Below are 12,793 nucleotides of genomic sequence, written 5' to 3' on the forward strand. Positions count from 1 at the left end.
GTATTATAACCTATTTCCGAGCTTTTATAAAAATATGCAGCATTGAAAAGGTATGTCATAGGTATTTGTTCAATCTTATTTTGTTGTGATCAATTAAGAGACATATTATGCACTAAAAATTTGTTAAAGTGTTGGACTTATCTGTTTTTTTAATAGTGTTGAAAGAATCTCAAGGTACGTTTTGTTAAAGCATAGTTTTATTTTGATAAATTTGAAGTTGTCAAGTCTATAATAATGATAATGTTAATATGAGTAAATTTATAGCTTTGTATGACTATATGCATATTTAAGCTAATGATATTATGTACGGAAGACAGCTTGCACTAAAAAGCTTAGTAAATAGGCACGAGACACCTTTTGAATTCATTATAGCTCAATCTTAAATCTCTCACTCTTTGATTTAAACCTAAGAGCATGTATAGTGTAAACCAATATGCAGGTTTTCTCTTCCTTTGGAATGTCACATTTTCTCCCGTTTAAACATATGTGCAACACACATGTGCTTGTGCATATTAATAAAATATGAACTTGTGTTAATTAATTAAAAATTTTGATCATTTTAATCAAATACATTGGAGCTCAAATTTAAAGTTTTAAACTGCTTACCAAAGGATAGATTATTTATTTTAAAAAAAAAAAAAAAAACTTGGTTTCAATGTTCTAGAAAACAAATATGCTATACACTTTTTTTCTATATAGTTGGTAAGAAATTAAACTATCAAATTTAAAAAAGATAATAAATATCATCAACTATGAAATAATATATTTATAGAACACTTCAAAATGGCTTTCAAAAGGCTGATTAGGTAAGGCTCTGATTGAAGAGTTGTGGTGATAATGCATTTAGTTAGGCATGGCCTAGAAGATTTGGTATGAAAATTCCAAGAGCTACCTTTCCCTACATTATTATTATTATTATTTCAATTTAATTCATTTTGATTTCATCAATAATTTTACTTTTATTCATATTTTTAATTTGAATTAACTCTTTCAATTAAGGCACCCATAATATCATCTTCATCTTTGATGGTTACATCTTTTACTATAATCCATGAACCAAAAACTGAAGAAATAGACTATACATTTACCTTATTTTGGTTGGTCTTATCTCTTCAATTAAATATCTTAATCTGTTCAAGTTAGCTATTTTAATTTCAGTAATAACATTTCTGTGTGTACCAAATTCTTTTCAAAATTAGTTTCTATGGGGTTTGAGAAGTTAACATTGGAGTTATACTTTTAGGCATTGCTTTATTTGTAAGGCAAATTTAGGGTAAGTCTAATTATATTTTGGTTACATCTAGCAATGTTCCCTCGGTTTCTATTACACATTTTTAGAATATGGTTACAGATAACTTTATTAAAATTTATGTTGTTCCTTAAGAACGTTTGAATCGCATGTATTATTTTATAGGTATAGATATTAAATATTTGTAATTTGAATGTTTGGATTTTAATTGTCTCGGATAGTTAATGACTGTATCAATTTTTTTCCTGAAATCTCGTGAAAAAACCTATGAAACAAACGGAGCCTTAGGGATATGAACTTTTGTGAAGTATCAATTTAGTCTAAAAAGTTAAAATGAGTTTGGTTCAATAGTATCGACGTAACCTTTCTTTCTAGAGGTCGGAGGTTTAATTTTTTTATCTCGAAATTGTTGCGCTAAAAAATGAGTCAACGGAACTTAAAACTTAAGTAACTATTTTGTATGGATTGCATTTTCAAGTTATTAAATTAAAAAATGGCAACTACCTAGAATAAATTTTGAAAAAAATGAATTTATAAAATAATATGATTTAGGATAAACATCTAAAACCAACTTTGAGAAAAATAAATTTTGTGTGTTTAATTGTTAATCTCTTAATTTGTAGGAGACAATCTAGGCAACACCTTCAGCTATCCTTTCCAACCAATCTTCTGGCTAACTTTCTTTCACCATTTTTTCGTGGTCATTGCCTATCAACTTTTGTTGGTCATTTTTTTGTGACCGTTAGCTTATTTTTATCAATTTTTTTTATGATAATTGTTACCGATCAACTTTTGTCAATTGTTTTTCTATGTTTGTTATTGGTCAACGGCCAACAACTATTTTTTTATTGTCAACATTTAACTTCCGGTAACTATTGTCACCAACCTCTGATTATCATTTTAGTGTGACTTTCCTTGACCACCTCAGACCATCATCCTCGATATCATTGTCGAACTTCTATCAAAATCTCCATAGATAAATTATATATATATATACACACATACATACATACACACACACACACACACACACACATATATATATATATATATATATATATATGCTACTTTTTCTTTTCTTCTTTTTTTTTTTTTTGAAGTTGAAGAACCAAAAGTTATTTTGTAGGCATTAAAAATGTGAAAAATATAAAAAATTACAAAGAATTTTAAAAATAAAAAGGACAAAATGAAAATATTTAAAAATAGTAGTTTTATTCCATTAAAGATAAGGATTGAATCTCACATAAGTATACCCAAGAATGAAAATAAAAAATAAAAAAACAATCCTAACCTAAAAGGAAGAAGGAAGGAAGAATTTACAGTGTTTTGATCTCCTTTGTAAATTATTGAGTGGGGAAGTGAAGTTGGTGATTTTTATGTGCAAAATAAAGAGAGAAGAATAATGGGATGTTTATCCACATAATTAAGAACAAAATCAGTGGGATCGACCATCCCGAGCTCGGGCGATGCAATAGTAATAAGCACGCTCTAATCGCTTCTCAAACCGTCCAAGATTCAATCTCACATTTTGGCCATCCAGATATATTTTCTTCGTGTATTCCCACCCTTTTTTCGTAATGCTATCCGGATTCACTAGAACAGGATCATCTTTGTTGTGATTACTATATAACGAACTCTCCTTCGCCCCAATTTCGTACCCAATGTACTTCAAACCCAGCTTCTTCGCAGGCTCCCCGTAGTATGTTTCCGCTGCCCAAACAGTCCCCAGTGGAATTATTTGGATGAAAACCGCATTAGGCCTCATGAATAGAGAGTGTGTCATTGCTGCTCCATGAACTCCTACCAATACATTACTTTCATTCACCTCTCTATAAATCTTGGCCAACTCTGTGGTTTTATCTGGCCTCAAAACTTTCACCTCGAACCCCATTCTCTCCGCCATCTTCACCATCAACTTCTCATTCGTTATCACTCTTGACGACCCCTTCCGTGACAAAACCACCAATTTCGGTCGCTTTGATCTATGCAAAGAAATCTTCGCTTCTAACTCCTCTTGTCGAATCAACTCACGGATTCGAGGTTGGTACGCCTTGTCCAAGAGGTTCCGAAAATCAACTATGCTCTTCCCCCCTTCCATCAATGAAGGGTCCACAGTTAACTCATCGTGGATTCTCAAACCAGCAATAACTTGTGGGAAGCAATGAGTTTTATTGTTTTTTCTCAGGTCAATTACAGGGTAATTGGAGAGTTGGGAAAGAATATCAGCATATTTTGTTAGCCACCACTTGTGATACTCAAGGATCACAAAAACAACCTCCTTATTCATACTATGAGAAGTTATATAAAGTGGCAAAATCCCGTCGTTGAATTCGTGATAAACATTGCCCGTATAGCCTCCCGTCGAGAAGAACACGGCGGGGACGTTATGTCTTACATCGCACCGGTGCTTTTGATCAATATCATTGCTCTTTCGTTTCACAATAAGCTCCAATTCATCGATTGTATCCATGGTGTTTTTCTCCCATTTTCTAGTGTATGGTTTAATTTTTTCGACTTGGATCACTCCGTGATCATCGTCAAACTCAATCGGGGAATCAGGAGAGGTGTAGAGGAAGATTGAGGAGGAAGAAGAATCCGTTCTTATATCTCCTTTCATAATGCAGATATCAGAGCGAATGCTACTTCTGTCGCAACATATGGTTCCTAACAAAGAAAACAGAAACAATCCCATAAGAATTTACAAACAAATTCACATGAATCAATTAAAAAACTTAAAGAGATTTGGTTAGAACTCAAAAACAATTTTGAGAAGAAAAAAGAAAAAGAGAAAATCCCATTGGAAAGATTATGAAGTAAAACAGGGGATTTCTATATTTTAATGAAATATTTTGTTATTTTCTCCCTTGGTTTCATTAGGCTGTGAAAACTAAAGTTGAACATTTTTTATTCAAATAAATGATAAGTTGAAACAGATCAGATTCTAGTGGGAAATTTCCCCTTTTACCCCAATATCTGAAAACATATATATGTTTACATTAAACCCAACACGAAACTTGGGATGAATGACAAGTTGAAAACACAGAAACTAATTTCCATTTGTAGAGAAAATTTGGAAACAGCTGATTTCTTCTTCTTACTATTCTTTTTTTTTTTTTTTTTTTTTTTTTTGCTTTGTTTCTTTCATTTTCTTTGCGTAAAAAAGAGAGCTGGTTCCATTAGGGAAAATTATTTTTTAAAGAAAAAAAAAAAGCAGGGGGAAAGAAGAACACCATGGAATACTTCGAAAGACAGAGAGAAAAGGGGGGGAAAGTGATTCTCATTTGAGAAATTTTTTTGATGAAGTATAGAAGGTAAGAGATAGATTTAATAAGCATGAAGAAAATTTCAATAAACAGAGAGAGACAGAGACAAAGAATCATGTAATTAAAGTTAAAGCATAGAAAAAGAGAGAGAAGGGAAAATACCATTAGGGATAGAAGAACAGAGAGGAGCGAAAACCTCCTTATCAACAGAGAGATCATCATTTTGAACACCAAAAGAATCTGAAAAACAAAAAAAAAACAAAAACAAAAACATTAAAAAAAGAGAGAAAAGCAAAAGAAAAGCCGAAAAGAGAGAGAGAGAGAGAGAAGAAAGGACTTACAGAAAGGAGAGAAAGAAGAAGAGAAGAAATGGGGAGCAAAAATGATGGAACAAGAGAGAAAAGAAAGAAAAAGAAGAAACAAAAACTTGGGTTTATTAGCTTTCTTGTAAGCAGAGGCAGAGTAATAAAACTCTTCACATCCCATCATACCCACTTCTCCTCCTTCTTCATCTTCTACACGATGAAAATGAGTTTTTCCCGAACTCACCCCTTTTTTCCATGGCTGATAACGCATGTATTGATGAATCATATTCCAAAACCAAAGCTGTAAGAAAAAGCCTTTTTCTTTTTTTTTTTCTTGGAATTCGGCAGCTTTATTTTTAAAAGAAAAAACAAAGGAGAGAGAAAGAAAAAAGAGTACAGAAATTGAAATGGGGTTTGTCTGTGTTTATATAGGAAGGAGAGAGAAACAAAGAGAGGTGATTTCTGGGGTTTGCTGCTGCAGGGAATGAGTAAGGAAGAAAAAGGCAAAAATGGAGGCGTCAAATATGGCTGTATATTGCCTGTTCAGGAAGATTAGGGAACTACAGAACCTTTTCTTTTATATATATATATATATATTTATATTTATATTTAGGGCTTTTTGAACAAGAAATTTGGGAACTTCATCTTCTTAATCTATATGTATCTTTTTTTTTATTTATTTCACCATATAAAATTTTTCTTAATTTCTCAAACTTAAATTTATATTTTATTTAACAAAACTCTCATTTTGAACATAAAATTCTTAAAACAAAAGCAAAAAACAACCCATCATTTTAATTAATTATCAATATTTTTAGTCCAAATTTCAACTACATAGCTCAAACACATCAAATTATCAAAACCATTGACCAATAAAACTTGAGTGCGGACTTTGATTTTTCCGGGGGACTTAGTCTTTTATCTAAGTTTATAAATGTTTTCTTTTTCTTTTGTAAAATTTTTTGTAAAATTTCTCGAGGTAAAATAAACATCTTCTAATTTATTCTCACTTACAAACAGGAGTTACATTTTTAGTGGATGGTTTTTCAAATTTATAATATTATTTTTTATTGTTATTGGAGTCGGAGAATTCGAACCAAAATTTTCTTAATCTTTGGTGTACACTAATATTAGTTGAGCTAAGATCTTGTTTACATTGAATGAAGGACGAATGAGAAAATTAGTATTCCATCTAAATCCTCGTTTAGCATGTGGGAGAGTTTTTTCTTCTCAATTTTTCGTTCAATTGTTAAGAAATTGAGTATCCTTACTCTTGTTAGGCACGATTTAGTAGTAAACTTTCACATTTAATGTTTAACTTCATCAATTTAATTTAAAGTCTTTATAATTAATATCATTAATTACTTATTAGTTACAATTTCCTTAACTCTTATAATTTGAAACTTAATTCTGTTTTAGTCCTTGTGGTTTAAAATATTGTTAGTTTTAGTCTGTATAATTTAATTACTTGAATATAGATTGATCAAGTTGATAAGTGAAGAAGCACTGAGGTGACTCCATCATAAACAAGCATAAATGTCAAAGACAAGCACATAAGTAACTATAATAAGAAAATACCAACAAGTAAACAAAGAAAGAGACACATAAATTAATAACTTAGTTCGACAATAAACCACCTACGTCTGAAAAGTGGTGTGTTCAAAAAAGATAATCCACTTATATTAAAATATTATGGATTACAATGTATTTGTCTGAAATATTCTACTACGATAGTAGTAACTCAAACATAGTATTAAACTCACTAATCACCTAGGGCTCTTCCGAGATGCAAGACTTGTTTGTAAATGAACTTAGACTCCCTTTAAGTGTCAAATCCCCTCACATTCTACGTGCTTAGGCTTCCTTTAAATGTGATGATTTTAGTGGTGTACACGTCAACTTTCAACGGTGTGTTTGTGCATGAAACTCCTCTCATTGTTATCTTTTCTTCACATTTGACAATTTCCTCCACGGATGAATTTTAATCTTCTCCTAAGATAGAAAATTCTTTATTTAAAGTTGAACCTTATGCTCCATCCCCCAAGACCGAGAGTCCCTTCTCAACACACAATGGCTTAAACTCTCCTACGTCCATGATAAACTTAACATATATATTATATTCAACTCAATGGATGAAAAAATTGCACATAATTCCACAATGATAACAATTGGTTCGTAGAACAGAAAGAAATGACAAATTGCAAAGGTCAATATATATAAGATGAAAGAAAACCAAAATTGAGAGGGAATAAAAAGAGAGTGAAAGAAATAATTTTGTTGTCCATTTTAGAGTTCCAAAAGCGTGTGAGAAAAGAGCAAAGAAAGGCGTGTAAATTCTTCATTACATTTCCAATGAATTTTGTTAACTACTCCACGCGCCCTTCTTCTTACTTCTTTTAGTATCAAACTTTAGGGCTCTTTTTTCTTTCTTTTCTTCAATAATGAGATTAAAATCTCATCTTACTACCTAAAGTTTAGGACAATTACTTGGTCATATAATTCATTTTGTAGCTTCTTGTATTTGCCTCTTCCTTAGTTATAATAATATCTATTTAAGATATAAATTCTTTTTGTTTGCAAAAAAAAGAATAATAAATATTATAACAAATAATAAAAAATGATAAATATAAAATAGTAAAAACGATAGTAAATGAGGTTTTGAAATAGTACATATATTTCAATTTTTGTAACGATTTAATCTCTATCGTTAAAAAATTATCAAAATTAAGTGTCAATTTTTTATTATGTAACGTCTTTGTATTAATAATTTATAAATAAATTTGATTCTCGATCAATTTATCAATCAAGATGTGAAAGAAGTTTCATTAAATCGTACTGGAAAATAAGATACTTATAAACAGTTACAACTTGTAAAATCGTTGTATTAAATTGTTACTTATTAGATAATGGAGATTACATTTTTACAAACTTAAAAGTATACAGAGAAATTATTCATTAATAACTAAAATTTAAGGATCAAATTGTTATTTTTACGAAAGTTTGGAACTAATTTTTTTTTTAATTTTGAAAAAAAAAAGTTATTTTTGAAAGATTATGATTTAATTTTGAAGGTTGGATTTTTTTTCTTTCATTTTAGTCCTATTATTTAAGAAAATTTCAATTTAGTTCTCTAGTAAATTGATGAAAGTTTTTTAGGGGAAATTCAAACCTACTGAATTTGTATTAACATATTAAAGATGTGTAGATTTGATTGACTTTTTTTTGTAAGGTTAAATATGTCTTTTGCTTCTTCTCTTTTTTTTTTTTTGCCTTTTCAAAATCCAGAGTATTTTGTCTTTTTTTCTTATTTTTTTAAAAAAAGTGTTTAGATTAAAAGATATGTTATAAATTCTAAATAATTTATTTGAAAAATATTTAAAGGAAAAATATGCTTTAAAAAGGTATTTAAAGTAGAAGATAGTTTAAACTCACCTTTGACTTTGGAGTTTATCATCAATTAATTATTACATTTACTAATAGTGAAAAGAACAACTTTTCAAAATTGTTTAAACGTGATATACTTAAATTCCTTTGAAAAGAAAAAATGCCAAACTTAAATTGAAAACTTTGCTATTTGATATATATATAAATATGACACAATATTAAATTTTATATCTTCCATCACGGGAATAAATGAAAACACATAACATGAACATACATACATAATTCCTTAAAGATGTGAATGAATCTGAACTATTATTTCTGGGAGTCAAAAATAACTTTTGAAGTTTCAAGTGTTGCAATTTTTTAACGTCGTTTGATTCAATTTTAATTTTTTGGTTTGTATCATTACTAGAGCTTCTAACTTTGTACGATCCTTGATTTATTTGATCACCTAAGTAACTAGAATCTAACTTATCTTAGAGTTGAAATCAAATTGATTTTGGGTTGCTGGGTTGAGTTGTTTAGGTCTTGTTGTTTAACATGGTTCTTAGATTCAATGACCAAAGGTTTCATATCATTAGTGGTAGACAAGTCCATTAATATCTATTAACATCGTCTATATATAGGTGACAAATAACGATAGTCTATTAGTGTCTATCAGTAACATTTGCAAATATTTTTTTATTTATTTTGTTATATTTTAAAACAATCAAACAATTTGTCTCAATGAGATTTTTGAGATTTTTATATTTTTAACGAAGTCTTTCAACTATGTCTAGTTGAGATATTTACCTTTTCTTAAATTAATCCTATATATTGAACCTAAAATTAGTTTATACCCTAAAAGTTTATAGAATTTAGAATTAAAATATTCATTAAACATTTTTTTTAAAAATAGTAAGGTTTAAATAATATTTTAACCTACATCATTTTTGTTCGAGTGTATTTTAGTTTCTACTAGTTCATTTGGCCCTATGATTTTAATTTTGTTTTATTTAGTTCATGTTATTTTAAAATGTCTATTTTGATCCATATATTTTTTTAACTTTTTATTCATTTTGAATCAAATCAACCGGTAGAAGAAAAAGTATAAGAACCAAAATGAACCAGTTTTTAAAGAAATAAAGAATATAATAAATAAAATCTATAAATACACCAATCAAAATAATGATTAGAGGATAAATATAAATATAGGGTATAGAGAGTAAATAAAAAAGTATGTATTGAAATAAGGTTTAATTTAAAGTTTAAAGAAGAAGAAGAAGAAGAAAAAAAAATGATGAATATTTAAAAAGGTTAATGAGAAAGAAATATGCATGGGAGGAAGAGATGAGAAGGCAAGAAGGTGGCGGATGAATAAAAGTGGATTACGGCATTCCATTGGAAGATTACATGGCGTATAGCTCAAGCTTTGTTCACGCCCTCCCCACACCAAAGCGCGTGCCTTCTTCTCACATTCTTCATACTATTTTTCTATTCTCTCTCCCTTTCTTCTTTTATCAATTCCCTTTTTCTTTTACTTTCAAATATATAATTTTGTAGTCGATTTTAAATGTAGTTTTTCAGAAATGGTTTTGACTCATATACCTCTAAATAACTAAATCATTTCGTGTCCATATATATTACATATACTACTTAAGTTTAGCCGGTCTAAGCTTACACTTTATAGTAAAAGTATTAATAAAATGAAATAAAAATAAACAGTAAACAAACACCCTCAAGATAAAGAACGTAAAATTGAGAAGAAGTCGAAAGTATATAATCTTCTAGATCTCCGATTAAAATCTTATATCTTAGATTAAGATAGCTCAAATTGGAGTTATGATCGATGATATATATTTATAATTGAAGATGAGGTGAAGTTAAGATACTTTTTCAATCTTAATATGTTTAGATTTAGTAGCACGTTTTTTTCCAGTTTTTTTTTTTTTTTTGTTATTGTAAGCTAATGGAAGCTGTAGTATGACAATTTTATTTTTATCAAGAAATTTAGAGAAAAAAAATAGGAATTTTGTTTAATTCTTTTTCTCCCTTCCTCCTAAATTTAGTATGAAATAATAATATAGAAAGAAAAACTTGGAAGCCCTCATCCCAAAATCCTTTCTTTTGCATCTTTGAATGATCTCCTTGTCAATATATATATATATATATATATATTAATGTTAGATATGGGAAAAGCAGGAGAAAGGAGGGAGCAGAGAAGAAGAAAGGAACAAAATGAAAGTTGAAGAAGAAGAAAAACAAAAGGAGATCAATAGAAACAACGTGGTTCGACGCTACAATAGACTTTTCCTTATATACATAAACTTCTTTATTAGCTAAAGTTAACTTAGATTTTGGATATGCAGAGGGCATGCAGTTTTGAGAGATGAAGAACAAGTGTTTTAAAGGTGGTAATGGCCATGTGGTGTGGCATCTCACATTATTCAAATAAATGTCGTTATATATTTATAGCGTTTTTTGTAGCTTGAACTTCGTTTTATATTATAATTAACAATCATTTATGTTTTCGTATTTTTCCATAATGCTTTGGATTAATGAACTTTTTCTTTCTTTTATTATTATTTATTTAGTTCAATTTTAGTTGTGAGGTCGAATTTAGACTATACAGAACGCACCAACTAATTAGTGTAAACCCTTCTCTATGTAAAACCTTCACAACAATATCAACAATTCCTCTCTGTTCTATAAGTCTCAATTTTTAACATTATTTGTATAAGGTTTCATCCCTCCTAATTTTGTGATTAAAAATCTAAAGGTGTAATTACATTACAACCACATGATACTTCAAAAGTTATTTTTTGTAATTTATGTTTTTGTTTTTTCTCTTAAACTACCGCTACACCTTCAAACTTTCAATAATTAACAATTGAGGCTCTAAACTTAACTGTTAAAATTGGATCTTCAAGTTTACAATAATTGTAAAAATTTGACCAACAAATGATAAAAAAATTGAATTCTTAAACTTAAATAATTAGTAAAATTTATACAATTATATAAGTTTTGAGGGTCAAATATTTTATGTTAGTTAAATTATGCGTTCTTTGTTGACAAATATTGATGGAGGTTTAAACACTTTGTTGGAAATGCTAACTCAAAATCTTTCATTAGCTAGACAAGGAGATGATATGATCATAAGTATATAGGTGAAGCCAACTTTTCTTCATCTGTATGAGGTTTTTAAGGATGAAATTACCTCGTAAAATCTATGAAAATTATATATGCTCAAAGTGAATAATATCATTTCATTGTGAAAATATTCTAGAAGGTTGTTGTTCCTAGCTAGATGGTATTAGAGTCATGCCTCTAACTTTAGCCATTCTAGTAGAATCTTTATTTACCAAACAAATAATATAGTGGAGCTTTAAAGCCATCATGAGATTCGTGGATGAGTCGAATAGATGGTATGCTCCGGCGAAGAGTGAAGGTGTTAGCTTTGAGTAAGAGTTGGATGATAGAAAAGACTTAAAGATTTTTTTGTTCGAAAAGAGATCAATTATTAGGAATGAACCAGTGTCTCACATTGATTAGATAAGAAAATGACCATATGATTGTATATATATATATATATATATGATGAAAACTAACTCTATCGGTGTGAGATTTTTTGAGGAGAGACCAAAAGCAAAACAATATAGTTAATACTCAAACTATATAATAAAATATTATAATTGAGACATTATTGACTCTAAAGAAAAATTTCGCACAATGAGTTGAGAGACTTTTTTTTGTTTGTTTAGATATCGATTAACATCGCTTCTATACGTTTCAACAGCTTAGTTAGGTGTCAAATTTATTGCTAGTTCACTAATTTTTTTAGTACTCAACAAAGTTGTGAAAAGGGTTAGGTCAGATAAATAATTGAAAAACAATCCATATATATAGGAAACTATACCCAATATTTAATTGTGACCCTTTTATTTACAATAACGAATTTCTACTTTCAAAATAATAAATTTAATTTTAAAATTTATGTATTTTATATATTAGTGTATCTTACCAAATTCTGGATATGGAAAAAAGATGTCCAAATTGGGATGATGTGTTGTGAAAGTAGCTAGAAATAGTAATGTATTAACTTGAATGTCATGTGACGTGGGAAAGAAGGTTTTGGATCTAAATATTTTCATGAAAGATCATCATAATTTTTATGTAGTGTGTGCTTTGCTTGAGGTACATGTGCATGCCCTGTTCAAATACGTCTTATACAAAAAAGAAAGGTGAGGTATCATAAGTGAGGGTTTTGAATAAGATATTTTAATATCAATCACAAATTGTCACATTATTTACTAAATTAGAGATGAAAATACAAATAATTGAGTTTTTGACTAATTAAAGAAATGAATATTTGTTCCAAGTTAAAATTGAAGACATTAAATTGACCAATTTTGATGATGTCACATGTTTCAATTATGATCGTTAGATCAAGTTAATTGTTTTAGTTCAATTAAATATTAGAAATAGTTACAAATTTAGCAATTAGATTCAAAATAACTAAGCATACGACAACATTTTAAAGTTTTTGCAAATATAGCAAAATTTATCAAATTCTATCAATTATCACTGATTGATTATATTACAAATATTGATTT

The 12,793-nt window shown here is 28.9% G+C and overlaps 1 protein-coding gene across 1 annotated transcript; it reads right to left on the bottom strand.

Moving 5' to 3' along the window:
* Positions 1-2,442: 2,442 nt before the first annotated feature.
* Positions 2,443-5,366, bottom strand: LOC101213872 (beta-1,2-xylosyltransferase XYXT1). The gene is made up of 3 exons (XM_004151679.3): positions 4,854-5,366; positions 4,675-4,752; positions 2,443-3,913 (listed from the first exon to the last, which is right to left on the bottom strand). Exons 1-3 carry the CDS (start codon positions 5,101-5,103, stop codon positions 2,685-2,687), a joined length of 1,557 nt encoding a protein of 518 aa, XP_004151727.2. The 5' UTR covers positions 5,104-5,366; the 3' UTR covers positions 2,443-2,684.
* Positions 5,367-12,793: the final 7,427 nt, after the last annotated feature.

This window comes from Cucumis sativus, chromosome 4 (genome assembly GCF_000004075.3).
Source record: "Cucumis sativus cultivar 9930 chromosome 4, Cucumber_9930_V3, whole genome shotgun sequence".
NCBI classification, from domain to species: Eukaryota; Viridiplantae; Streptophyta; class Magnoliopsida; order Cucurbitales; family Cucurbitaceae; genus Cucumis; species Cucumis sativus.

Excerpts from the sequence above, each read along its gene's own strand:
- LOC101213872 (XM_004151679.3), bottom strand. The coding sequence starts at position 5,103 with ATGATTCATCAATACATGCGTTATCAGCCATGGAAAAAAGGGGTGAGT. Across the intron at positions 4,753-4,853 it reads TTCTTCTTTCTCTCCTTTCT|ATTCTTTTGGTGTTCAAAAT; the intron begins GTAAGTCCTTTC and ends TTTGTTTTTCAG. Across the intron at positions 3,914-4,674 it reads CTGTTCTTCTATCCCTAATG|GAACCATATGTTGCGACAGA; the intron begins GTATTTTCCCTT and ends TTTCTTTGTTAG.